General features: G+C 38.3%; 1 protein-coding gene and 1 long non-coding RNA gene across 16 annotated transcripts in view; both read right to left on the reverse strand.

Moving 5' to 3' along the window:
* LOC136837505 (DIS3-like exonuclease 2) overlaps positions 1-25,835 on the reverse strand; it is a 392,269-nt gene that overhangs the window by 19,854 nt on the left and 346,580 nt on the right. For all 15 annotated transcript variants that reach the window (XM_067102336.1, XM_067102347.1, XM_067102342.1 and 12 more), the window contains 3 exons: positions 21,399-21,579; positions 8,437-8,635; positions 2,591-2,993 (listed from right to left, as the gene is read on the reverse strand). In XM_067102336.1, the coding sequence (XP_066958437.1) occupies positions 2,591-2,993; positions 8,437-8,635; positions 21,399-21,579 (783 nt within the window). The remainder of the gene's footprint in view (positions 1-2,590; positions 2,994-8,436; positions 8,636-21,398; positions 21,580-25,835) is intronic.
* On the reverse strand, positions 5,983-7,672 carry LOC136837776 (uncharacterized). Its single transcript, XR_010852764.1, has 2 exons — positions 7,081-7,672; positions 5,983-7,014 (listed from the first exon to the last, which is right to left on the reverse strand). It is a non-coding gene; the product is annotated as an uncharacterized lncRNA (long non-coding RNA).

Consider the following 25,835-nt stretch of genomic DNA (forward strand, 5'->3'; position numbering starts at 1 on the left):
ATCACTTTTCTACACCTTTCGTCCTGCACTCTCCAGTACCTTCTTCTTTCCCTTCTTATTTCTGACACCTCCAATTGTATACTCTTTTCGCTAGCGTATAATTCTCTAAGCTGAATACAAGACTGATTCGTCTCAAAACACAACTCTATCGTTTCACTTACTCTAACCGTCTTGCCAAGTCTTCATACATCCACCTTTCCACTCGTCTCACTTTACTCATAACACCCAAGCAAATTCATAGCAACAGCTTCAACTTTTTTTTGTTTTTGTTTACATTCAGCCATATAGGAGAGTCGTCATGACGTTCCCACTATATATTCTAAGCTTGCCACGCACGGGCACTCCAAATTTCTTTCCAATCTTTCTGTTACCTTTTGGTTTCACGTATTCTGTAGTTCAGCTCCATTCTCACCCTGTCATCGTCTACAATATTTACTCGCTGCCGAAAGGTATTGCAAGATATAAGATATAAGTCCTTCACGATAAATAGCTAACCTAATAAATCAGAATCGGCGTTTGCATATCAAGGCACTTGTTACCGTCAGATTTGGAACGCTGGTTCTTGCGTTTAAGAACAGTAGGTGTGGAATGCAATACCAGTTTGACAAAGTGAGAAACGTTGTAGAGTCGATAATGTTTATGGGTTCTTTTGAGAATGCTCATTTGGTTGTATGATGCCAGTATTTATGAGTATAAAAATATACAAGCGCGCATTTTTAGCTGAAGAGGATGATAAGTGTCACAGTAAAATGATGAAAAATAAACCCAGTTTACACAGAAACAATATTATGAGAGAACTGATCAGTTGAGAGACTGTCAAAACGAAGTATCTAGACACAACGTAGCTTTGATGTAACCAACCGATAACATAACTTCAGGTACAGTGCCACATTTTGGCACCCTATAATCTGGTTAAGTTTCCGTGCAGACTGTTGGCTATTCATTAATGGCTATTCACTATATTTTTGGTTCGCCAGCTTTCCCAGATGATAATAGTGCATCTTGGTTTTTCTTTCATATATATATATATATATATATTACTAAAAGGACCTCATTCAAACTGGATGGTATCTAATGGAGTATTTATTCAGATATTCAGAAACAGATACCATCCAGTTTGAATGAGGTCCTTTTAGTAATTCTACTAATGCACAGAACAATTGTGTATGTGATAAAGTTTATATATATATATATATATATATATATATATATATATATATATATATATATATATATATATATATATATATATATATATATATATATATATAAGCAGTCTTGATTCACTCACTGACTTGATAAGAACTTTTGTGAATCGTGTGAGCGAACGGTGACTATACAGCAACGTATCTTAGAAAGTGTGTCCAAACAACTAAGTACAGATGTACGACTGGTATGTATCAATCTACCTTTTTATGAGAAAGGTTCCAATGTGAACATCGAAACTGATCAGCATATCAATGCGGAAAGAAAGTATGAACGAGGATAACGATACCTTAGAATTTAAGGTTATGCGGATCATTCATTTCCCGTGATTTGAACGAGATTCGAATTTCCAGCAATCTACGGAAACTTGCGAGACATCAGCGTTGATCGTAGACCTTCGACATTGCGTTATACTTTTACTCCCAGTGTACCACCTGAATTCTTTTACATAACTATCCTCGTTAATCTTTTTGTAACGTTACAAGATTCATTAGCACATTAATAAAGTTTCGTTCATAACTTCAAAATTAACTAAGCTACGGCAAGGAAAGCACATTGTTTTCCAAACTTGGAAGGCAACATGATTTTTCTGTATATTCATTCACCTATAAATACTTTAGAAAAACATTATGTTCTCTTCTCAAAAAAAATATTAGGTCTGTTCATCAAGGATAAAAGCGTACCTCCTAATTTCGGGTACCTGAAGGATGAATATGTTCCTTACACTCGGAAACATGTCTGACTATATCATTTATCTCTTTCTTCTTCTTATTCTTCTTCTTCTTCTTCTTTTAATGTGCTTTTTTCCCATTTGTATGGGGTAAGCACGGTGCCTTCTTTTGAGGACTTTGATTTGGCTTTGGGGTAGACTTTGTAGTCTCGATCGGCTGCCCTGCCTGTCATCGCTTAGACCCCGGTAGCGTATGTACATTTATTGTATCAGTCACCAGCGCCCTTTCTCCCAGCAGCGAAGAGTCGTTGCGCGGCTAGGTCAACAGTCGAGACGTGTGGGGTGTCTGTTATGTTTTTAGAAGATCTCTGTACTGTGTCGTAATAGAGGCCAAAAAATTCCTGACCTCGTTATGATAAGTACGTTTTTCACACAAAAAAACCCATTAAACATGAAACACATGTCTGTGTTTATTTGTAAAGTTCTTACATCTCAGAGAATCTGATTAATTAAAATATGATGAATGATTTCCTCGGAGCCATGAGGATTACCTTTTGAGGTCATCCCGTTTTCAGTTATGCTAAGACGGTGTGCATTTTTATGGAGTACTGCCCAGTTACAAATATTATTGCTTATTCTCTCCTCTGAGAGAGAGAGAGAGAGAGAGAGAGAGAGAGAGAGAGAGAGAGAGAGAGAAAAATGCTATGCACTCACCCATTTTGTTGAGCGGCTTCTCCACTTGAGGCGGACGACACATTGGAGGCTGTGCTGCGCCTTCGCGCGGGCGTATGTGACGGGGTGTGGGTGCTGCCATGTGTAGGTGCAGGAGACCTGGCCTTGGTAGATTTGGGCGTAGTGCTCTTCAGCGACTGTTTCGAGGATCCAGCAGAAAGATTGGAGGTCTTTCTTGGTGACCTAGAGGTATCTGACTTGGCCGATCCATTGGACTTGGCTGAAGCACTAGATCGGACCGACAGATTCGACCTGGTCGACGATGCGTTGGATTTCGCCGAAAGGCTCGACTTGGCTGATGCACTGGACTTGGCCGAGGCAGCCGATTTAACAGAGTGGAGGGACACTTCACTGCCACAAGGAGAATTGGTCTTGCCACAACGCTCTGCAAAGGAAAGAAAGAATCGGTGAACAAAAAAACTCATTTGGGTACGAAAAGACGAAATTAATGATTACAGATTGTTTATGCAAACACGAGAAGTCAAAGGCTGTCAAGTCCTCTGTGGTAAATGTGATCATTTCCAGTTTATGATAAAGCTACAGCTGTCTAAAGAACAAGGAAGAAAAGAATCTCAACTGTCACATTACATAAAGGCCGCCGGCATACTCCCGATACTTGACTACGACCATAGAAAGAAAATCACATAGAAAATTTTGCTGGTCGACACTGCTTCGAACTTCAAATTATAAAGAGGTCTTTCCGCGTTTCTTCTCCAAGGTCAGAGATTGTTTTCAAAGAGCGAACTTTTTCGCCTCATTACATTCCGTCATTCCATCTCACTAGGTTTCTGCTACTACATTTTGTTGACACGTAAAGTGTAACTACACAATAAAAATTTACATGTCCTAAGTACCTAATCATGTACGCAAACATTATATTGCACAAGGATGTTAGTGTACCAACGGAATAATAAAAAACGGTGTCATTTTCTTTGCTTGATATTAAGATTACAAATACCGCACCCAAAGCTCTATCATGAATACAGCCTATTATTTATACCTGCGTATCAGCAAGTAAGTGATAAAGGCATCAATAACAGATTAATTGCTTGCAGTACCCTTGAGAAAAACGCGTTTTGGTTTAATGAGTTTAGAGGTTTACATCAGGCCTCTTAATCCCAATTCAACACCTTACCGTACGGAGCCTGTGCTCAGTGGCGTTCCTGAGGGGGGGGTGGCTGTTTGAAATCGCCCCCCGGGCCCCAAAGAGAGGGGGGGGGGCAAAATGCGAAATTTAATCATTGCTGCTATGCCAGGACAAGCTAAATTTCTGAAATTTGCATTTACAAGTGTGCCTTTAAAATGATCCTACAATTGCTCATATTCTAAAAGTTTCCCCCAACCCCACCCCGATGCTTTTGCTCACTTCGCTCGCCCCCCACCCCATAAGAGGGGCCCCAAATGGGACTGTGCCCCCGGGCCCCAAAATGTCTAGGAACGCCCCTGCCTGTGCTAGTACAAAGCCGCTTGACACATTATTATCAACATATCTTTCAGGAGGTGGTAAGCCCGCTTTATCTTCTTTTCGTCGCAGATTCAATACCCGGATGTTGAAAGTTAGAGTAAAAATAACCACTGCCTTTTGATAAAAGAAAACCTGTGACCCACATGCGTGGCACAATGCATCAAACTATTCTTTTTTATATTTACTGTAAAATGACTCACTGGTCGGACGCAACGAAAACGGAAAATTATTCAAAAAATCTGTTACAAGCTTATCTGAAAAAAGTGAAGTACTGAAGTCTTGGCCCAGGAAAGTAATTCTGGAGTCAGTGTTGAATTGGAAGGACGAAAGGAGAATTTTGACCATTTCTACTCGCCCAGAACATGAGGTACTCTAGTTCCCAAACCCAAAGTATCCTCTTCTACAACAATGCTAAAATGGGAGTAGATGTACCATATCAGATGTCCTCTCATGATACACTCAGAAAAAAAAAGTGGTACAATTTTTTTTTAACTGATTACTGACACACTTGTCAATGCCTGGATCACATTTAACAAATTTTATACTTCGAAGAAAGTATCTTTTCGTGCTGTCAAAGAATCTGTTGCACTCTCAACAGAGGACATCAACCAATGTAAGAAAAGCACTGCTATGCAGTCCCACCAGAGGTGCCGCTGCACCCAAAGAGGGTAAAGAGCCTGCTAAGAAATGATATCAGCCAATGAAGGGCTAAATGAGGCTTCAGCTTTTGGTAGTGAAAGCGAGAGAAAGCCTACCTATGGCCTCCTTGTTTCAAACACACTCACTGGCTATCTTCAGCCTAACTTACCTAAAAACTGCTTTTTTCAGAAGTTATGATTCTGACCAGGTAATGGAAGTTATAACACTTATTTGCACATAACCCCTAATGTAACTATTTTTTTCCTATAAAAGTACACTTTTCTTTTGAATTTCTTATGTGTCAGTTTGTTGATGGCAGGAAACTGAGGAAATGGCGATAAGCTGCTCATTGATTTTGAATTCTTTTTCTTGTAAATACAGTTTTTGCACATTCGTAATTCTGTTTTTTTATGAATAATAAGATCTTTTCAGATGTCGTTTGTCATAATTCTAAAATTATTTCATGCTGTGTTAGAAGCTGATGAAATATAACAATTCAGAACTACCATTTTAAATATTTTTCTTGAAAGTGCTGTTTTGTTGTGGTCCCTCAAAATTACAGATTTTTTATTCCTGATGAATAACAATTGTACTTCATACAGTCATATTTTCATTTCAAAGCTTTCTACAATGATTTAATCAAATAGATATGTGATTCTTTATTCTCTAACAAGGAAAAATTCATTAAAAAAGTCAAATTGACTACCTGTGGGTCATATTGCACCAATTGGAAACATTCCGACATCCTCTAGTGGATCTCGCAGCAAGAAATGTGGGGAGAGAGAGAGAGAGAGAGAGAGAGAGAGAGAGAGAGAGAGAGAGAGAGAGAGAGAGAGAGAGAGAGAGAGAGAGAAAGCATCTACTTGCTTTAACTATAAACAGACCACAAGAAGAATGAGACTTAGTTATTCGTCTTCTTTAACAAAAATAAATAAGAACTGCAAAAAGTTAATGTCTCTCTAGTTGTTTTACTAGCTGCTTGCAGGAAGTAACGAACACTAGGAAAAGCTGGATGTTGTATTTAACAACTAATTTATGTTCTATTTCTGAATAGAAGCTGACTTGTTGAGTAATAACGTCGGCATCGAATGACAAACATTGACTGAAATTAATGTGAAGGATCTTTTTATTTATTTTTGTCGGCAGCAGAGAAGAATATCAGAGGAAATTTCTCATCAGATATGAAACTCTTCTCCAACGAGAAGAACGGAAGGACACCAGAACACCGTCAGTTCTGGAAAACTGTGCCCCTTCAACTTCCAATACTAGGTTTTTTTTTTTTTTTTTTTTTTACTACCAGGAACAAGGTGCTTAAACGCTTTCGCCTAAGTGAGACTGTCTTGTGGCTTAAAATTTGCTTTGTACATTTCCAAAAACTTTACCCTTTCGTCGCAATGTTTGAACTGGATGAATGCCAGCGGGAAATATTAAGTTAGACACCAATACTCTTTTCATGCAGATGTGTTGAGCGTCAAGGCCCAAAGAGTTATATTTGTCTTTCTAGGATTAGTGAATTGACAACAGACCTACGCGGCATCTTGACGACTATGTGACCCTCATTAACAACAGAAACTTTTTCTGTCATGAACAATATTTGGTCACGAAAGACAACTGCATCTGCACCAAGCTTAAAGAACATTTGGTGTTCATCCATCATTTTGATGATTAACAAAAGTATTACTTGAATTACATGAATTAGATGGCTTTTCTAGAAAGCAGCTCCAGCTGGCAACCTTTGTCGAATTCCCTTTTGATTCTTATTTGTCTGTCCCACTTTTATTCAAACCCGATTCTCTTTTACTATAATAATAATAATGCTGAAATGAAGCGTTGTTTGAACTAATATATTTTTACTTAAGGTTTTAAGGAGCTCCGGATGTACAGTATCCCCTTCTTTTTCTGCTGACGTATACTTTGGTAAAAAAATCTTTCATGCTTGCACTCGTTTACACAGATAATTGTGATATAAAATATTTTTTGGACACAAACGCACACTATACACATAGACACACATGTATGTACGAGTATGTACTGTGTTGAACTGGTTTTGTTAATTTTGTCTTCATTTTCTACCTGTCTTCCTTTCTGTTTCCAGTTTCCTCACTCAGTCACGAGCGTCACCACAATCTTTAAAATCTCTCGTCCTCGCACGGAACGTATCCAACTGATCTCTGGCCCTCAGGGAAAAATTCGGTTGAAATTTCTGGAAATGTTGAAGCGTGGCAGCAAAAGAGCCTGACAGTGAGAGTTATGTAAATACTCGAGTTTTTAACCCATCCATTAAAATGGTTTTTTCCTTCACCTCGCCTGCTATGATATATCAGGAGACTTTTTTTAACCCATCCATTAAAATGGTTTTTTCCTTCACCTCGCCTGCTATGATATATAAGACTTTCGTGTCCTTGAATACCAAGAGGATTTTTGTTGCTTTCTCTTCCTTACGGAGAAAAGGTGAAGAATGTTTGCACTATTTTATGCTGAGGTAAATTTTATTTCATTACAAAACTGGATGTGGCAAAAACAGTGAAAACAACAAGCGAACACTTCGGGGACCAAAAGATGAAATTCACATAGAACTGAAGAATGCTAATAGATGAAATACCATAAAGAAATATGAGTTATAGCTGGTGATATGAATGCGATAGTTGCTGGGAACAATGAAGGTATGGAAGAAGTAATGGACAAGGAAGGTTTCGGACTGACTGTAAACGAAAATGGGGTGGAATTTATTAGTGCTCCTGATGCAAATAATTTGGTAACTAGAGGCACTCTTTTCAACATAAGGACATCCAAAAATTTATTAGAAAATCTCCACACATCAGTCAGAAACCGCATCGATCGCAGCCAATGAATAAGAAAGAAAAACAAAGACCAAGGAATGTTAGGAGCTACAGAGGAACAGTCAGCAGCGATCACCAATTTGCTAATGACACACTAAATATCCTTTTTGACTCGAGGTGCTACCAGCAACGCCCCCAGGACGACTAACCGCTTGAGCTCTGATCTTCCGCTCTTTGGACGAGTCTGAACCAACGAGTTATATATGTATATATATATATATATATATATATATATATATATATATATATATATATATATATATATATATATATATATATATATATATATATATATATATATATATATATATATATATATATATATATATATATATATATATATATATATATATATATATATATATATATATATATATATATATAATATATACATATTTATTTACGGAAAATCCATAGCAGTTCGGCTTCAAGAAAATGCTTACCAAGATGGAGAAAATTCGACAGAATCTATGTATGTATGTATATGTATATACATAAATATATGTATATATACATATATTTTTTCCTGCTAAATAAAGGATGAATCCCATGTACGAAACTTGCATGATATGATTTAAATGTATTACACATGCATACACACAAAAACATATACATACATATGTGTGTGTATATATACATAAATGTATGTTTGTATATACAAATACATACACATACATACATACATACATCCACACGCACACACAGAGATTCGGTGTCTAACGCCACATTCTCTACATCACGGCGAACATTTTCTTGAAGTCGAACTGCTACATATGGGTTTCCCATAATTCCAGAAGCAGGCTCAGATACCTGAACAGGAGCACTTGCTATGACACATGCGCATGTTGCCACAGAAACGGAAGCAACGGGAAAGGATGACCCACCTTCGTGTTCGGGAGTATGTCGATCAGGAGAGCGTGAGGACCTATTCGGAAAAGATCTTCGGGACGGGGGTCGAGAGGGGGCCGATGATCTGCTACTGGACGGTGTGGAGCCCCGGGAACAGGGCCGCGAGGACTCGCGGGATGACCCTCCACTGCTGTGTTGATGCTGCTGCTGTTGCTGCTGCTGCTGCTGCTGGTGCTGTGAGGGAGAAGAAGAAGAAGAAGAAGTGACGCTGAGCGATATGGGTACCTGCGCTAAAAACTGAATTAGCTCTCTTACATGTTGGCAGTTACTGACAGACTCTTGGCACAACTGAAATAACTATGCAGGTTTTAAGTTATGATTCCCTTTCTTACATTTTGTATTTTTTTCTTATTTTTCGTCAACTATGAAATCTTAATGAGCAACAAGATTTGAAGATATCTTAATGCATTCATCCTTTCGGGGTTTAGAATTTAATTTGGTAACGTAGCTTTAAAAAGAATAGTAATAATAAGACATTCAAAACGTTTTATTTTAGATTACTCACAAAAAATATGTTTCCTTTGTATGAATTACCTACATAAAGGTCACCTTTGCGCAGTGGTGTGTGATAAAGGTAAAGGTAAAGGTAAAGGTAAGGGCTGCAATCATTTCACACTGGGAAGAACTATAAGGAAAATTTTTCTAAGGAAAAAATCATGACTTCTTGATGAAGTTTTCAAAAAAATTTTTTATAAATATTAAGTCACCCCTGAATATCCATTTTAGAGAGAGAGAGAGAGAGAGAGAGAGAGAGAGAGAGAGAGAGAGAGAGAGAGAGAGAGAGAGAGAAGGGGGACGGGAGTTATTATTCACTCGTTGTAAACAAAGATATTTATATTTTTCTCACATCTTTTCGAAAGAAACCGGTCATTAGGGAAACTAAGAGGTCTCAGTGGTAAGTCAAGATTTCTGTCAGAGTTTGGAAACTTCATTATCGATATTTAAATCATCTCATCGACCCTTTATTGAATACTGATCTAAAACCTAAAGCGGAGTGGATAGGAGGGTGATGATGTTTCCCAAGGGAGTAAGACTTTTACAAAGCACATTTACAGATAAGCCGTCAGTCAGCTAAACAAATCCCTAATGAATAAGGTGAAAAGGCAGACGTATGTTTCGTATGTTTTGAACCAAAAGATGAAACTAAAACAATGATTGCAAAAAAGAAGAGTCGACAAAAGCACAACCTCACCAACTTATTTAATCCCTCGACGCGAGAATCTCTCACAATGCTCAGAGAGACAGAGTCTGGGAGTCTGCCGAAGACCTTTCCTTGACTTAGTATCAGATACTGCAGCCAAGGGGAGCGTCTCAGTTTATTTTTTGATTACTGATGATACACTGGAAAGTTGTGTGAACTTGGGCAATTGTAAAAACATTTCCAGCAATGCATACTCTTCCTGTACATATAAGGATATATATATATATATATATATATATATATATATATATATATATATATATATATATATATATATATATATATATATACATATACACGTGTGTGTGTGTCTGTGATTTATTTTATTATATTATAAATACTTTTAATATACATGTATTCTTATGAAACAAACCATACGTCAATGAACGTGAATAAAAGTTCCAAATGAACTCGAGACTCGTAAGTGAAGAAGTAAGGAAGCGCAAATAAGAAACAAGTAAAAAATGCGCCGAAGAAATTTCTTCGGCGCAATCAAGTTTTCTGTACAGCGTACAATGCTGTATGATGAAACTTTCAGCATCGGCCCATGAAAATCAGCCACGGTCCGGTGGTGGCCTCAGCCACAGCCCATACAACTCTTAGCCGCGGCCCATGAAACTCAGCCACGGTCCGGTTGTGGCCTGTGTTGTTGGTACCTATAGCTGTGTCAGAAGTACGATTAAGGCTAACTTTAACAATAAATAAAATAAAAACTACTGAGGCCAGAGGGCTGCAATTTGTTATGTGTGATGACTGGAGGGTGGATGATCAACATACCAATTTGCAGCCCTCTAGCCTCAGTAGTTTTTAAGATCCGAGGGCGGACATAAAAAGTGGGGACGGACAGACAAAGCCGGCACAATAGTTTTCTTTTACAGAAAACTAAAAAGGAGCCGAGCGGAATCTATAATATAAGCGACACTTAAAAATTTTGGATGATATTTTATGAGTACCAATTAAAATAAAGAATCGGCTTATGCACCCAAAACAACTAAATCAGCAAATGTGTAATTACGAAAGACAATGAAAAGCTACGGTACAGCACAAGGTTTTGCAATAATGGCTAAATGATCACACCACGCGTAAGACAACTAAACGTGGAGCGTGAAACGACTCATTACCTTTAAACAGAGGCGCAGATGCTCCAACGTATCAAAACTAATTGGAAGGAAGGGATACCGAGAAACCCCATTTGTTCAAGACCTTTAACGACCAAAGCAGAATAAAGGTGAGCAAAAACTGTTCACTGATTATTCTGGCTATGAATGTAACTACAAAAATCTCGTCTCATGGAGAGACCATTTCAAACGTTCGCATGTGTTTGGCTGACGAAGCCTTCGGTTAGTCCTAATCAGACGACCCCGGAGCCATTTTGGTTCGTTTTTGGTCGATAGTGAAATAAGACATCGTCTTCGGAGGAGAAGGATATGGCTAGGGCAACTTGAAGAATTGTTTTAACGGTGAGAAATGGCTTTGAGCCTAGACCAAAAGGAAAAATAATAAAACTAACCTAGGTAAAGATAATTCTAGAAAATGACCGGTTGAAATTAAGATTCGGGAATATACCTGGTCAGGTTCTCACGTTCACTGCTAGCTTCCAACTATCCGTTTCGGATCGGAAGTACCCCTTTATTTCAGTCCAGATGGGGATTTCCCCAATGTATGGAGGTGATCAGTACAAACGAACGGTGATCCGAGCCTTACACCCATGTTTCACTCAATGTAAGCTCATTCGTATATAAAGGATCAGTCAGTCACACGTTCTATATTTTTAGAAAGTAAAAGATAAAAGCACAAAGACACTAAAAAGATATAAGACGAAAAACTGCCTCAACTCGTGATTCAGAAAAAGTATCAAAACGAAATTCGTCTGCCGTTGTGGACGAAGCATTAGCATGTTAATTAATATCTTTCAAAACACGTTTAAAACGCACAAACGTGAGCCTTGGCCAACGTCACAAAGATAAGCCGACAAAGAGCTTTACTGTAGATATCGGGATTTCCAAATAACCAGCATTATATTATCGTCAAAATTCGTCGGTTATGACGCAAATCTCATCTAATTACTGGTTGAAAATGGGGCCCCTGTGATTATCTTAATGACGTAGAGGAAACCGATGCAACGTCGGCTAATGTATCAAGTGATTTATCATAAAGTTACACAACGACGTTCCCCGTATGTTTCGGTACGTGAAAGTCTTCGCACCATTTACATTTTGACACATCGAAAATAAAGGACACACCACGTCACAACGAAAAATGCACGCTATTTTTTTTTTTTCCCCAGAAAAAACGACAAACAACTAAGCCTTCCTAATCTACAGTATCGCATCTGTCTCGTGTTTTATTCCAGGATAGAAAAGAAGCGAACCACAGTCCAGTTTTAAAGAGCGCATAGACTAGAAAAGTTAAGTATACCTTAGTTTAACCAGACCACTGAGCTGATTAACAGTTCTCCTGGGGCTGGCCCGAAGGATTAGAGTTATTTTACGTGGCTAAGAACCAATGGGTTACCTAGCAACGGGGCCTGCAGTTATTGTGGAATCCGAACCACATAATACCGAGAAATGAATTTCTATTACCAGAAATAAATTCCTCTAATTCTTCATTGGCCGGCCGGAGAATCGAACGCGGCCTAGGAGAGTGCTAGCCGAGTACGATATCGACCCATCCAATGAGGAACTGCATAGACGAGAAGTTCCGCAACGTGAAGCAGAATCATAGCATTACAATCCAAATGTAGAAGAATATACGAAGCTTAAATGAACCAGGTATAGGTGATGGAGCTAGCCCAAAATGTCCGGTTCGTAAATCTCCTCTTATTGCAGCGATTTGCATCTGACTACACACTAACAAAAATGGATAAGGTAAAAATAGATTCTGCGTCTTGTAAATTCTGTAGGAAACTGGGGGTATCCCAGCCAAATCCTAGTCCAGTAACGATTGTTTCTTGGAGTAGAAACTATTGTTGCTTCCAACCACAGAGATTTCTTTTTATCTCTTACTCATTATAGAAACTATTTTATAGAGGCGTTAGTCTATGATGTATGCTTAAGTTCCAGTTAACGTCACATTTTTCGGCTTTACTAAAGATAAGCTCTCACATTATATTATTCTGGATTCAGTGATGATATTTCTGTGAGCAAGGAAGGAAGGACCACTGGAGACTTTTTGTACCAATGATCCTTGTTGGCCATGCGTGACTTAAGGTCATCTTTTCTCCTATTTTTGATATTTGGAAAGCATCGGAGAACATGGCAAAAGGCGCTCTCTGCCAAACGTCGAGCCTCTGGTTTGACTCTCTGTGTCATAGGAGATCTACTACAGTGTACCTTACAAGGGCACTGTAAGCTGTACCAAAGGTTCTTTGCAGTGTCCTTGTCGGTCGCTAGGGGCATCGCCTCTGCTCTCTTCCCTCATTGAAAAGAGAGCTCTCTAGGCCAGCCGTAAGAGCACCAAAAAATTGAGTCCGTGCTCTGGTTTCACTTCTTGGTCATAATCTGCAAAACCCTTGAACATTTACCTAAGCAGCTCATATCTGATGTAATGACACTTCTTGTCATTCACCATTTCTGTCTATTTGCCTTCCCCCATTTCCTCGCCTTTATAAAAAGCCTTTTCCAGTCTGCCACTTTTCCTGCTCACGATTTTGCTGATGAGTCATCTCTTTTCACCTGCCAGTCATCCTGAATCTTCATCCTCATCTCATAGTATATATTACTTTTTACCTCCATCTTGACGAGTTATCTAGGTCGGTATTTCGCAAGTCTTCACTTATTTCTCTTCTCTTCTATTCACTGTTTCTCTTCAGTCTGTATTTGGGCGTTCTAGCAATTTGAGACATCCTCATTTTCCCTATGAAAAAAAAAAACGCGATTCATCTGTTTAATGGCCACAGCCTATAGTGTGCCACCAGACATTATGCAAGTGCATTGCTGGTAAAAAAAACTGTTCTAGAATTACCAATGGCCGAATTTGGGCCAATATATAAATCTCTCCCCCAAATATATTACTAGAGACAAATTTTTCCGACAAAATTCAGTAACGTCTTTGGTAACAGTCAAGACATTGGTTCACGCGCATCGGGCATTTAAGAGACGTACACTGCATTTGTTTGTTAAACATGACCTGAGGAGCCAAGATTTCACTCGAGAGAAGTTAAAACGTAGTGGCAGAAGTAGTGAAAAATGAAAGACAAGTTGAGAGGAAACAGTACATTTAACAATACCAAGAGAATATTGCAAAGACGCTGTTGACAGGAATACAATTCTAGGACCCAGTGAGAGAAAAAAAAATACGAAAACAAATCCTTGGTCTACAAGCGGACACAATATGCATGGGAAACGAATCGCCCCTTTTTCTTTTTAATTTATCAAATAAGTAAGCAGGTCCCTTGATCAAGTGGAGAATAATTCTAAGAAAGAACCGATTAGTAACACAAAAGTCACTCCCGTTGATTATAACAGATGTTGCACGCCCCAAAAATATTGGCAAGTACTGCGCACCGCTGTCAGCATGTCGTTGGAAATGTGTCTTCTCTGACTTCCTGTGATATTTTTCTTGGAGAAGGGGATGGCGATTTAAGCAATATTATGGGCGTATCTGTGCTATTCTGGAAAGTTTTTACATAGGCGTTTAACTGCAGCACCGACAAATAATGAAATAATGAAATGTGGGGAATGATAAACCTGCGTAAGAAAGGTTGATAAAGAGGAAACATTTCCTATTCGTATCTAGCGTTCAAAATCGGAAATTGTGCAATATATACACACACACACACACACACACACACACACACACACACACACACACACACACACACACACACATATATATATATATATATATATATATATATATATATATATATATATATATATATATACATAACCTAAAAAGGCTATACGGAATCATTCCCTAAAAATAGATAATTTATTTCTTAGTAAATTTACTACTACTACTACTACTACTACTACTACTACTCTCTCTCTCTCTCTCTCTCTCTCTCAGAATATTAGTATTTTTGTTGAAAGTTGAGTGTCGACTAAAAAACGCAATGAATGACAATTGCCTGGCAAAACTTGGGGTGGTGGTGAACGGGGCCCCTCGGCTTTAAAGGGATGCACAATCGATTGGCGAAGACGGCGGCAGCTGCCTTCCGAACGTCTCTCTTGAATTTGGCTGATTTCATAAATAGCTCTTCATTTACCACTTGCAAAGTTGGTATCTTCCCAACACTGCTATTGTTTACTTAAAATAACTCATTATATCAGGTACTTGCTTCAGAAATGATATACTTTCATATTCGGCAATACGCACCATTGCTTTAAGAATTTTCTAATATCGCCGTCTTTATTTATTTATATGTGTTCTAGATTATGCATATATTTCTCTTAAACTGATTTTCGTTGTCTGTCGTTTAGAAAGAATCATTAAGCGAGTTCTCCTCTATTAGAAGAGTGAAAGTGGAAGAAGGATTCATGACCTTCGTTAGTGGTACCAAGCGTTCTGCACTGGCTACAACATAATGTTATCAACGTATTTCGGGAGTCATTTGCAAATGTAGGGAGACCAGATTCATAATTTATTTTTGCTGATGAAAAAGTTTCATTTAGGAATTTCAGTGTATTGTTTATAATGAATTGCGTCATTTATACATAATTTTACAGATGAAAAAGCAAAATCATTTACGAAGACAAAAAGCATAACTCCATAAAAGACGGTAGTTTATCAGTGGTACACGAAACATTAATCAGGACACAAAGAAAATTCTACGTAAACACGAATCAACATTAACTTTAAACAAAGCAAATTTGATAAAAGTTTGATACTAATGCCATTTCAGACTTTGACTGTCTGTCTACTTTACGAAACCAAATCCAGATTCTTAGTGTCAGCTGTGCAAACAGAATACACGGCATGTTAAGTTAGTTCTGGCGGACCAGGTCTTCGCCTCGGGTGCTTCGAGATTCTGCCACCCAGAAAGAGATTGCAACTTCAGCAAAAGGCTAGCGATCCACTGGCCCTTCCCAGGAACGGTCATTCCCAGGAACGAGTCATGCTACTACTTTACATGCAAAGCTTCCTTTCTGTTTCGAGGTTTTCTCTCTTTGCTAACGCGGCACACATTTCTACCCAGTCCGCTCCATCATCCACCAACCTCAGTTTGGGAAATGCACTCTGTATTAAGTTCCTCCTTCTGCATTGGAACAGCTGGCCACTTCTCAAGGTCGATATCTTTGACATTTGGCCTTTCTTCTTAGTTATAGTTTGTTCGTCACGGACGCGTAAAATTCATCAGAAATCGTTGGTCCCTTTCTATCTGTCACGAAATTATCTAGCGTTCTCCTCCGAATGGTATTAGAATTTCCTAAGACCATTCTACCTGTTTTCTTATAAGCTGCTCTCACGTAAAAGGCAAAATGTTTTATCCGCAACCTGAGCTCCAACCATCAGCTTCACAAACACCGCTAAAAACAGCACCTGGCTTCAATGGACAGCGACGGTGCGCAACTAAAAATCTCATAGACTTTATCTAACCGTCAATATGTGAATGAATATCTCATCTGAATTCATTTATTCATAGACTTCCAAGATAGTTTTACTAGAAGAAAAAGATACTCGACTCTATTTTCGGCGAGGAAGCAGTCTTTATCAAGGAGGGCACAGAGGCCGCGCCGCCAAGCAAGTGATCAAGAGTCCATCATCAAAGCGCAAGAAGTTTTACCAATGATTTTTAAGAAACGCCTAAACGTCGTGGGATAGAACAACAACTTCGACAGGAATTTTAACGTACAGCCACACCCTAACGGATTATCCTCAACTCCACAGGGAAACACCTCGTACTTTTGCGCACAGGACTTGTTACTGCTCGTAGACAGTTTAATATCAACAAGAGTTGAGGCAGAGAGAGAGAGAGAGAGAGAGAGAGAGAGAGAGAGAGAGTCTTGTTTTAGCATTTTTCTAACAAGCTCATGTATCTTTAAGTCTGCATCATTCAAATTTGCGACAAAAATTGACCCGCTTTCGTAGTTTCTCCTGTCTCTGTCAACAGTATCTTTGATGTAGACAAACTCTCATTTCCTACTATGAATCATTCAACAGCTTTAGCTCGGCTGGAAACCTTCACTGTCAACCCAGCTTCCTGAACCTCTAGAACTGGTGGAATATTGCGGACTTCCTCAGTGTGCTTGAGTGAGACTGTAATGCTGCCTTTAAAGTGACATGCTCGATACCCAGCTGTCTATCTTACTTAATGTCATCTTCGTTTTCATTTCACCATAACTCTTCTCCTAGTTCTATTTTGTTATTATTATTATTATTATTATTACTATTATTATTATTATTATTATTATTATTATTATCATTATTATAATTATTATTATTATTATTATTATTATTATTATAATTATAAAAGGACATTATCTGCACTGATGATTAATGACCATTTTTACATTTTCCATCGCTACTACTACTACTACCAGTACTGCTATTACTACTACAACAACAACTACTACTACTACTACTACTAATAATAATAATAATAATAATACAATAATAATTTCATCAGAATCAGCATAACGTCAGAATGAAATACGCGACGTCCATTTTCCAAATAGCATGAATAACATTGGACAGTTCGAAAGACGTCAGAAGTTACAGCACGAGATACACTCAGGCCTCCTTCTAGAAAACAATACAACCTTACGATTCTGTTCTCATTCTTCTCACCTCGTCATCTATCTTTACTCTATGTAGTGACTAAATTCGGACAAAGTGGACATTGGTATATTAGAAACGTACATGATACAGTATTATTATTATTATTATTATTATTATTATTATTATTATTATTATTCAGTAGATGAAACAAGACCACCAAAGGGGCCACTGACTTGAAATTCAAGCTTCCAACGAACATGGCGTAATTACGCAGAAGTAAAAGGAGATAAAGGGAAATGCAATGAGAAGAGACCCCACTTATAAAAAAGGCAAAAAAATAATAAATAGATATATAGATAAAAAAAAGCATTAAAATGCAAGAATAGTGTTAGGGTAGTAATGCACTGCATTTTCGCGTAAACTTCTGAAGTAGTTCCAATTGCACGAGATCCTCTGAGAGGCTGTTCCACAGTCCAACTGTGTGAGGAATAAAGGACCTCAGTAACTGTGAAGTTCGACAGCGAGGCACATTTACTGCATATTGGTGCTTCTGCTGTTCAGCGGATTTGGTTGCTCTCGGCAGATAAAGGGGATCAGGGATCAATTGTGAATGTGAAAGATCTCTGTTGAAATACATCTTATGAAAAAGTGACAAATAAGAGACCATTCGTCAATGGTCCAAGTCATAACTGCTAATATTAAGAATCAGAAACCTACCACCACGAACCATTCTATCCAAAAAAGATAAATCTCTAGCACAAGTAATGGTTCAAGTCATAACTGCTAATATTAAGAATCAGAAACCTACCACCACGAACCATTCTATCTAAAAAAAATAAATCTCTGGCAGAAGCAGACATCCACAATGGAGAGAAGCATTCCGGCACAAATGACCTAAAACAGGTTGCACTGATTTTGCCACTGTTATAAATATATGAGGCCTTACGAACAACACCTAACTTCCGTGCGGCATTTGCTGAAACTTTCATTAGATGTTTCTCAAAAATTAGATGCGAGTCAAAAGTTACATCTAGAATAGTTAAAGCTTCAGACTCATCCCGGAGGCAATGCAACTAAGAAATCATTCGTTGCAATTACAAAGGGAACGAGTTCGGTCAGACAGCCCGAGTGAAGTTGCGTAAAATGGGGCCATTACACGCCTTTGAATGTGCCTTTAGAAGAATGAACATTCCATGAGTTGAATTTGGTGCCTAATTCATCCAGGCTGACTCACTCCACAAAGTCTTGCTGTAACCAAAGAGGTGTTAATTTTCTGGAGTCACCCTGCATAAAAATCATATTGTGAAATATACTGTACATAAATACATTCATATACACATATATACATACACGCATACCGTATACGTATGGATAAACACTCACGCTCTTGTATATATAACTGTGTATGTATACGAGTATATGTATGTATGTATGTATATGAATGAATTTTATCACATCATCGTGATTCGTATACAAGCATTAAGTTATTAACTTATCTTTAATATAATTCCAATCTTACCTGAAACCTCATATATTTTCAACCATATTATGCCCGAAATGAATTTTTAGTTGATAATAAATTCGTCGTCTTCATCAGCCGGCGAGACGACGAACTTATTATCAACTAAAAATTTATCACATCTTCGTAACTCATATATATGAAAATATATTATTTTCACTCTACCTCCCGGGTAGAGCAATTGATATTAAAGAACATACGCAAATGACAATCAAACATGACGGCTAAGAAGAAAGTTGTATGAGTTACGAGACGACGAAGAAAAAAAAAAAAAAAAAAAAAAATATATATATATATATATATATATATATATATATATATATATATATATATATATATATATATATATATATATATATATACATACATAGTAATGAAAGAAATTACCGTGGAGAGAAACAACATTTGCATCAATGGACCTTAGAATACAAGATGCAAAAGAAAAGGTGCAATCTGCAGAGATTCCAGTCCTGAGTCCACGGGGCGAGTCATGAGAAATGTTGCTGAATGTATTTGAAAGATGGCGGAACAGAATGATGCAGAGCAGAAAGGGTTAATGTCAATTTGAGAATGCTAGAGAAAGTGGCTGCTGAGGATATCAAAAGGCTGAATAATGTAAAGGTGACACTTGTTGATGGGATTGACAAGTGAGGATATGGCGGTGACGGGCAACGATTGAATGACTGACGTAAATAAATTATGTCTGGAGAAAAAGGGAAGGATCCAAAAGAATGAGTGAGAAAATAACCGCTCGTTTTTATGAGCAGAAAGGTGAGCTAAGTGAGAGTAAGAATTGTGGGAGCGTCGCTTTCCTAAGTAGACCTAACAAAGGGTCTTAGGAGCGTTTGTTTCCGGGCATAATTATTAGACAGATAACAGTTCTGATCGGGGGAGTGCATTACGGGTATAGACAAGTGCAAAGTGTGAGAGCACATTAAAGTTGTTTTTGTCGTACATGGATCGACATTTACATATATACACTTACAGATATGCAAGCATATTCATTAATGTAAGAATACCGTCAGCACAAACAAGTAACATACGCGTGAAGTCCACGAGGATGGCTTATCCAGGGCTGGACACATAGCCTATTCAACTCAAGTGCCATTAGAGCTGACATACTTCTTCAAGTGATGTAATTAGAGAAAGGAATTAATGTATATTCTAGAGGAGGAGGAGGAGGAGGAGAAGAATAAGAGGCTTCTTCCGAGTGGCCCCCAGCGGAACAATCCGACGGTGTGCCAGAAATACGTTACACAGGTACAGATACCTACACATAAAATAATATGACGATAAATGAAGTGAAACGGATGGAAAGGAAACCTGACTTCCACTGTTTAAGTACAACACTTCTGTAATTTTCTGAATCTCTTCTTATTCTCGAGCCTATAATCAGCCAAGAGCTGATGGCCGAAACAGCTGTCGGCAGAAGAGAACAAGATGGAACGACGCAGCAATAGTTTTCATCTTATCCTTCAGAGTTTTAGCCTTGAAGATAAGAAGAGATCAGTAGGTCACAGAGGTGTTCTCTTTAAATGGTGGGCGCCACATGTGTAGCAACATTCATTAGGAATATATATATATATATATATATATATATATATATATATATATATATATGTGTGTGTGTGTGTGTGTGTGTGTGTGTGTGTGTGTGTGTGTGTGTGTGTGTGTGTGTATCTGTGAGTGTATGTGTAAGACTTCACATTTAAACGCATAAGTCTCCAATGTATAAGATTTTTTTCATCAGCGTCCGTCTTCAAATGTACTGTATAATTATGATTCAGTCTCTGATCCAAGCTGAAGAGGTTTTATATAAAAGGGACTGAACGTTCACCTCTAACTTCTCTGCGTACTGGAGATGCACTGCAGCCAGTTACAGGAAAAAGAAACATCAACAGGAAGTAAAAGACTGAATGACGGAAACAACAAGGAAAGAACCAAATAAAAAACTTGAAAGACAACAGGTTATGAGCCCAAGGTAAAAGAATCTCGTCAAGCGCACGGGGACAAGGATAGCAATAACATCCACAGGGTCGACCGACTGTAAATGAGATTTGCAGATGCAAATTACAGAAGAGTCAAGCAAACGAACTCGACTTACTTTCTGAACAAGAATAGATGAATGTGTGACCACTGCACCGAAGATGAATGTTCGATTCTGAATGAGGAAACTAAAAAACTAGTGTTGTCTATAGAATTGTGCAGTTTCTATTCAAACTTAAGTGAAGTATGATGTTTTAGTTCTGAGCTAAACTGAAAAAGGCAGACTAACAACAGAAATGACAGGTAGAAGTAGTATCGAGAAAAAATAAAATTCGGCTACATTAATCCAGACTATAGGTGCAACCGACGTTAAAGACGCGACGCATTTTTAATACGCGCAAAGTACCTATGAACAGGGCGTGAAATTTGCCAATTTACAACATCCAACCAACAGGCTTCGGTAACTGGAATAAGTAGCGGGGATATTTTCCGACAAAGACCAAGTCGCCTTTGAAGGAGGCCTGAGAAGCAAGCTTGGAAACCCTCCCAATTAACCTTTGGCAACTTACCTGGGATGAGGTGAGCTTGTCCATGCTTGTGGTGAGGCTCTTGGATTTTGTGACGGGGGTGTTGGAGCGGGCGTGGGTCTCCGGGGAAACTAGAGGGTGATGGGCAGGGTGGTTGGCAGTCCGCTCGCTCAGCTGGCGGGGGATGCGGATCGTCAGTCCGCTGCCTTCGTGAGTGCGGATTCTGAAACGAAGAAAAGTCGCGTCAAATACCCAAGTCATAGATCAAATCACTGTCGTAAGGTAAATGTAAGAATGAAGTAAAAAAAAAAAAAAGAACAAACATCAAATATGAGAAAAAGCATGCTCGCTCGTAAATAGTCAACACAACCACTTTTTTGCAGAAAACACTGATGAAGAAGAAGAAAAAGAAGAAGAAAAGCCATTCTCAAATGCAAAAGTCCAAAACTCAAATTCTTCTGACAGGTTACTGGAATGCCGGATCGAAGAGCACGGGCCGGTTATTGGCTTTCAACGGAGGCTCGATGAAGCGCACATACATTCATCTGTACTTTTCTTTATGGAAACTTCAGATAAGAAATTAAATAAGAGCGGGAAACAGAGAAATGACGATTATATAACTTTTTATGTATGTCTCAATGACAGCGAAATTCGGAAGGCACATTCCTACTCTTACTGTTTATAATGGCCCCTATACGAAATTTCGATCACGAGCTCAAGAACAATATTTTCCATTTGCGAGAGAGAGAGAGAGAGAGAGAGAGAGAGAGAGAGAGAGAGAGAGAGAGAGAGAGAGAGAGAGAGATCATTATCTAGATGGGTAAAGTGTTATTAAAGGTTTGGCAGTAACGTATAATGACTGAAGATTAAGTTCCGAAAACCTAGCTGTGAAATCAGTGACATAATATGATGGGCGAAAGAAAAAAAAAAAAAAACCCTGATCATAGCAGATATACGGACAGCACATAAGTGATAGTATATATATATATATATATATATATATATATATATATATATATATATATATATATATATATATATATATATATATATATATATATATATATATATATATATATATTTCTATCTATCTATTTGTCTAAATACATGTACACATATACATATACATATATGTACAGTATATATACAGTATGTACTGCATGTATGTATGTATGTGTGTATACATTCATATTCATGACGTTCATTATCAAAAGCATTGAGAATTAACGCCTCATTTCCTAAAAAAAAAATCTCTATTTTGAGAGAAGCTGAAAGAATGCCAATATAAAGGTTAACTTTTTTGGGGGGGGGCACAAATTGTGCGCTAGGCACCAGCGTTGCAGAGGAAATCTCGAGGCACAGCGAAGGGGTCCCATTGGCCGAGAGTGCATTTATATCTAAAGCACAGACGACTGCATCTGAAGCCGTCGTCGAACGATGACCAATGTCATAAGAATATAACTCATTCATCAATAGCTAATTATATTTCGCCTCTATGAAACATAGCTCTATTCAAGAGTGTGAAATTCTAAGAAATGAATAAAATCTGATAACCATCAACACTGAAGCTGCTCCTAGTTTACTACGGCATACAACTGGAAGAAGAAACAAGAAAATGAGTCCAGTGACGTCACCAGACACTTGCAAGTCTTCACCAATTGCAGCTATTTCCTTCAAGTTTGCTGAGAGATGAGCCCTCTTCATCGGTCAGAGTACTCAGCAAAACTCAGCGTCACCTCCCACCCGAAACAACAAATACAACCGCAATCGCATCGTACTTTCCAGCTGTTTCTTAGTTTGTCTTTAATATAAATACCTGTACAGTATATCAAATATGCAGAAAGGCACGAAACTAACCAATTTCAGGTACAGGAAAGAAAAGTGCAGATTACTAAGGCCATTCCATTTTTGTCGATGCTGATGGGATGGAAGTAAGCCACATTTAACAAAGCTCATCGAAAGATATATACATATATATATATATATATATATATATATATATATATATATATATATATATATATATATATATATATATATATATATATGTGTGTGTGTGTGTGTGTGTGTGTGTGTGTGGGAATGTATGTGTATTTTGTAATCTCTTCTCCAATCTCACCAGGGTTTCTCTGGCTTTTCATTTTACAGTTCCCCTTGATTTCACTTTGACTTTCACCGTCAAGTATGACTGAGCATGCCAATAACACCATTATACAATAAGTTATGCGTTCTTCAAACAACAATCAGGAATATGATCTTGCGTTAAAGTGAAGTTGCAAAAGAAACAAACCGTAAAACTGCCACTGCGCAGTGAATCGGTAAACAAAACGATGAGACTTGAAGAACTGACATATGATGATGTGGGAATGCCCTCACGAGGTGTTGCTGGAGCTCAGAGAGTAATTCAAAGCATGTGGTTCCAGGGCTTCGTGACATTCAGAAAATGTGGTAACAACTTTCGGGTCACAACGCCTGAGAAGTAAACATTTGCGCTTGAAATGAGTAACGAGTAAACTGAGATCAACAGACACCGGTGACTGTTATTACGGTTACAATGCGCTGTAATGAAAATGAATTTCGAGATATCAAAATCCCGGCTGTAATGATGCCATTACATGTCAGAAAGAGAGGTAATGAAGTCACTGTAAAAAAGCAAGAGAGAAGAGAAACCACGCGAAAAAGTAATGTTGATGATCTCATCACGAAATAAGGAGAAAAAAAGAGCCGTGAAAGGACGCAAGTCCTGAAAGCGTCTGTCACCCACAGTCCGTCCAAGAACGGGGAGATCGCTTGGGCCTCAGTCGTTTGTCAAGGGCCCGACATCGCCACCTGCTTTTTGATCACTGAAACGCACAGAAAATCATGACTCCATTTCATCGGAGATACATATGAATAAAGAGAGTGATAAAACAGTGAAATATTTCAAATAACTAATTAGGAATGGACACTCCTCTCTTGGCATTCGAAAATGTATAAAAGCATAAATCAATTCACACGTGATAAAGAATATTGAAAAATAAGTTAAATAGGTCTTTCCTGGAATACTGAGAACCCATGCCTGATACACAGAGCAAATTCTTTTGCACGATCAATGTCACCGAAGGTCGCAGCATGTTAGGGCCAAGGGCATCCTAGAGCGAAGACGAATACTGCAATGACACACTGACAGACAGCGAGTATGCTTGCGTCTTTCATCACAGTCAAGTTTGCATCCACCATTTTCTTCGGCGATTTGAAACAATCGAAGTTGAAGTGGCGAAATTACACCAGATACAAAACGTTATTGCAGGTCAGACGCTACGATTTTTGGCATGAATGAATGAAAGAGAGAGAAAAAAGAAAAACTACTGCACTGAGTACTAACAAAGTGTACTTACTTGTCAGTAGGGTAGGGGAAAAAATCTGAGGGCACTTTGCGAACGGATTCAACCAATAGGCTTTTCTCCTTGCCCTATGGTGTTGGACAAGAAAAAGATACACTACACTATAAAAATAACCTTTATATGCAGCTGACTGCAACCGATACAAAGCACGCTTGGATAAACCACACACATAAATATGTGATCAACGGATGAATCGATAAACATGTGAGGATATTCAGTACATGCATACATTAGCAATTATAAAACGGGAATCTTGTAGAACGTTATGAGCCTTTTGTGGCTGTTTCCTTGACTGTCAATCATTCCACGATGGTAGACAAATTGCACCAAGATTCATTACCCCTCACATATACTGAAGTGCATAATCAAATGGAGCTCCATCAATGTGGAAAAATAAGTTAAGTATACCTTAGTTTAACCAGACCACTGAGCTGATTAACAGCTGGTTACCTAGCAACGGGACCTACAGCTTATTGTGGAATCCGAACTACATTATGGCGAGAAATGAATTTCTATCACCAGAGATAAATTCCTTTAATTCTTCAATGGCCGGTCGGAGAATCGAACGCTGGGCCAACAGCGTGCTATCCGAGAGCACTACCCACCCCTCCAATGAAGAACTCCATCAATGTGGAAACTCTTATCATCAGAATGTTGGCTTTACTAAAGGTGAGGAATCACAGCTTGCACAAAAACTAACCTACCAAACGCCATGTGTTTCCTAAGAGTGAACAGAGATTAAATGTCCGGCCTTGAAACGAACCCCTACAAAGGAACACGCAAACAACCCCTTTAAAAACGACCGTGGCTTTAAATTGCGCCCAACGAGGCTCGTCGTCGTTATCATCATCTTCTCCCCCGAAAACTCACAGAAATCCTCTTCAGCCGACAAAAAGAGGAACCACGAAAGAGCGACCGCTGTTTGCCAATGAAGTTACTTTGATAACGCCGGGTTCCGACGATCTCATTTTTATCTCTTTTCGTCGCTCAGGTGATGAGACTGAACTTGCAAGTTGAAGCGTCACAATGAATACATTAAAAATGTCTGTAAGAGTTATTAATTAAATTTATGACGAGCTTTTATAATTCTTTAGAT

Source organism: Macrobrachium rosenbergii, chromosome 59, assembly GCF_040412425.1.
Source record: "Macrobrachium rosenbergii isolate ZJJX-2024 chromosome 59, ASM4041242v1, whole genome shotgun sequence".
Classification (NCBI taxonomy): domain Eukaryota; kingdom Metazoa; phylum Arthropoda; class Malacostraca; order Decapoda; family Palaemonidae; genus Macrobrachium; species Macrobrachium rosenbergii.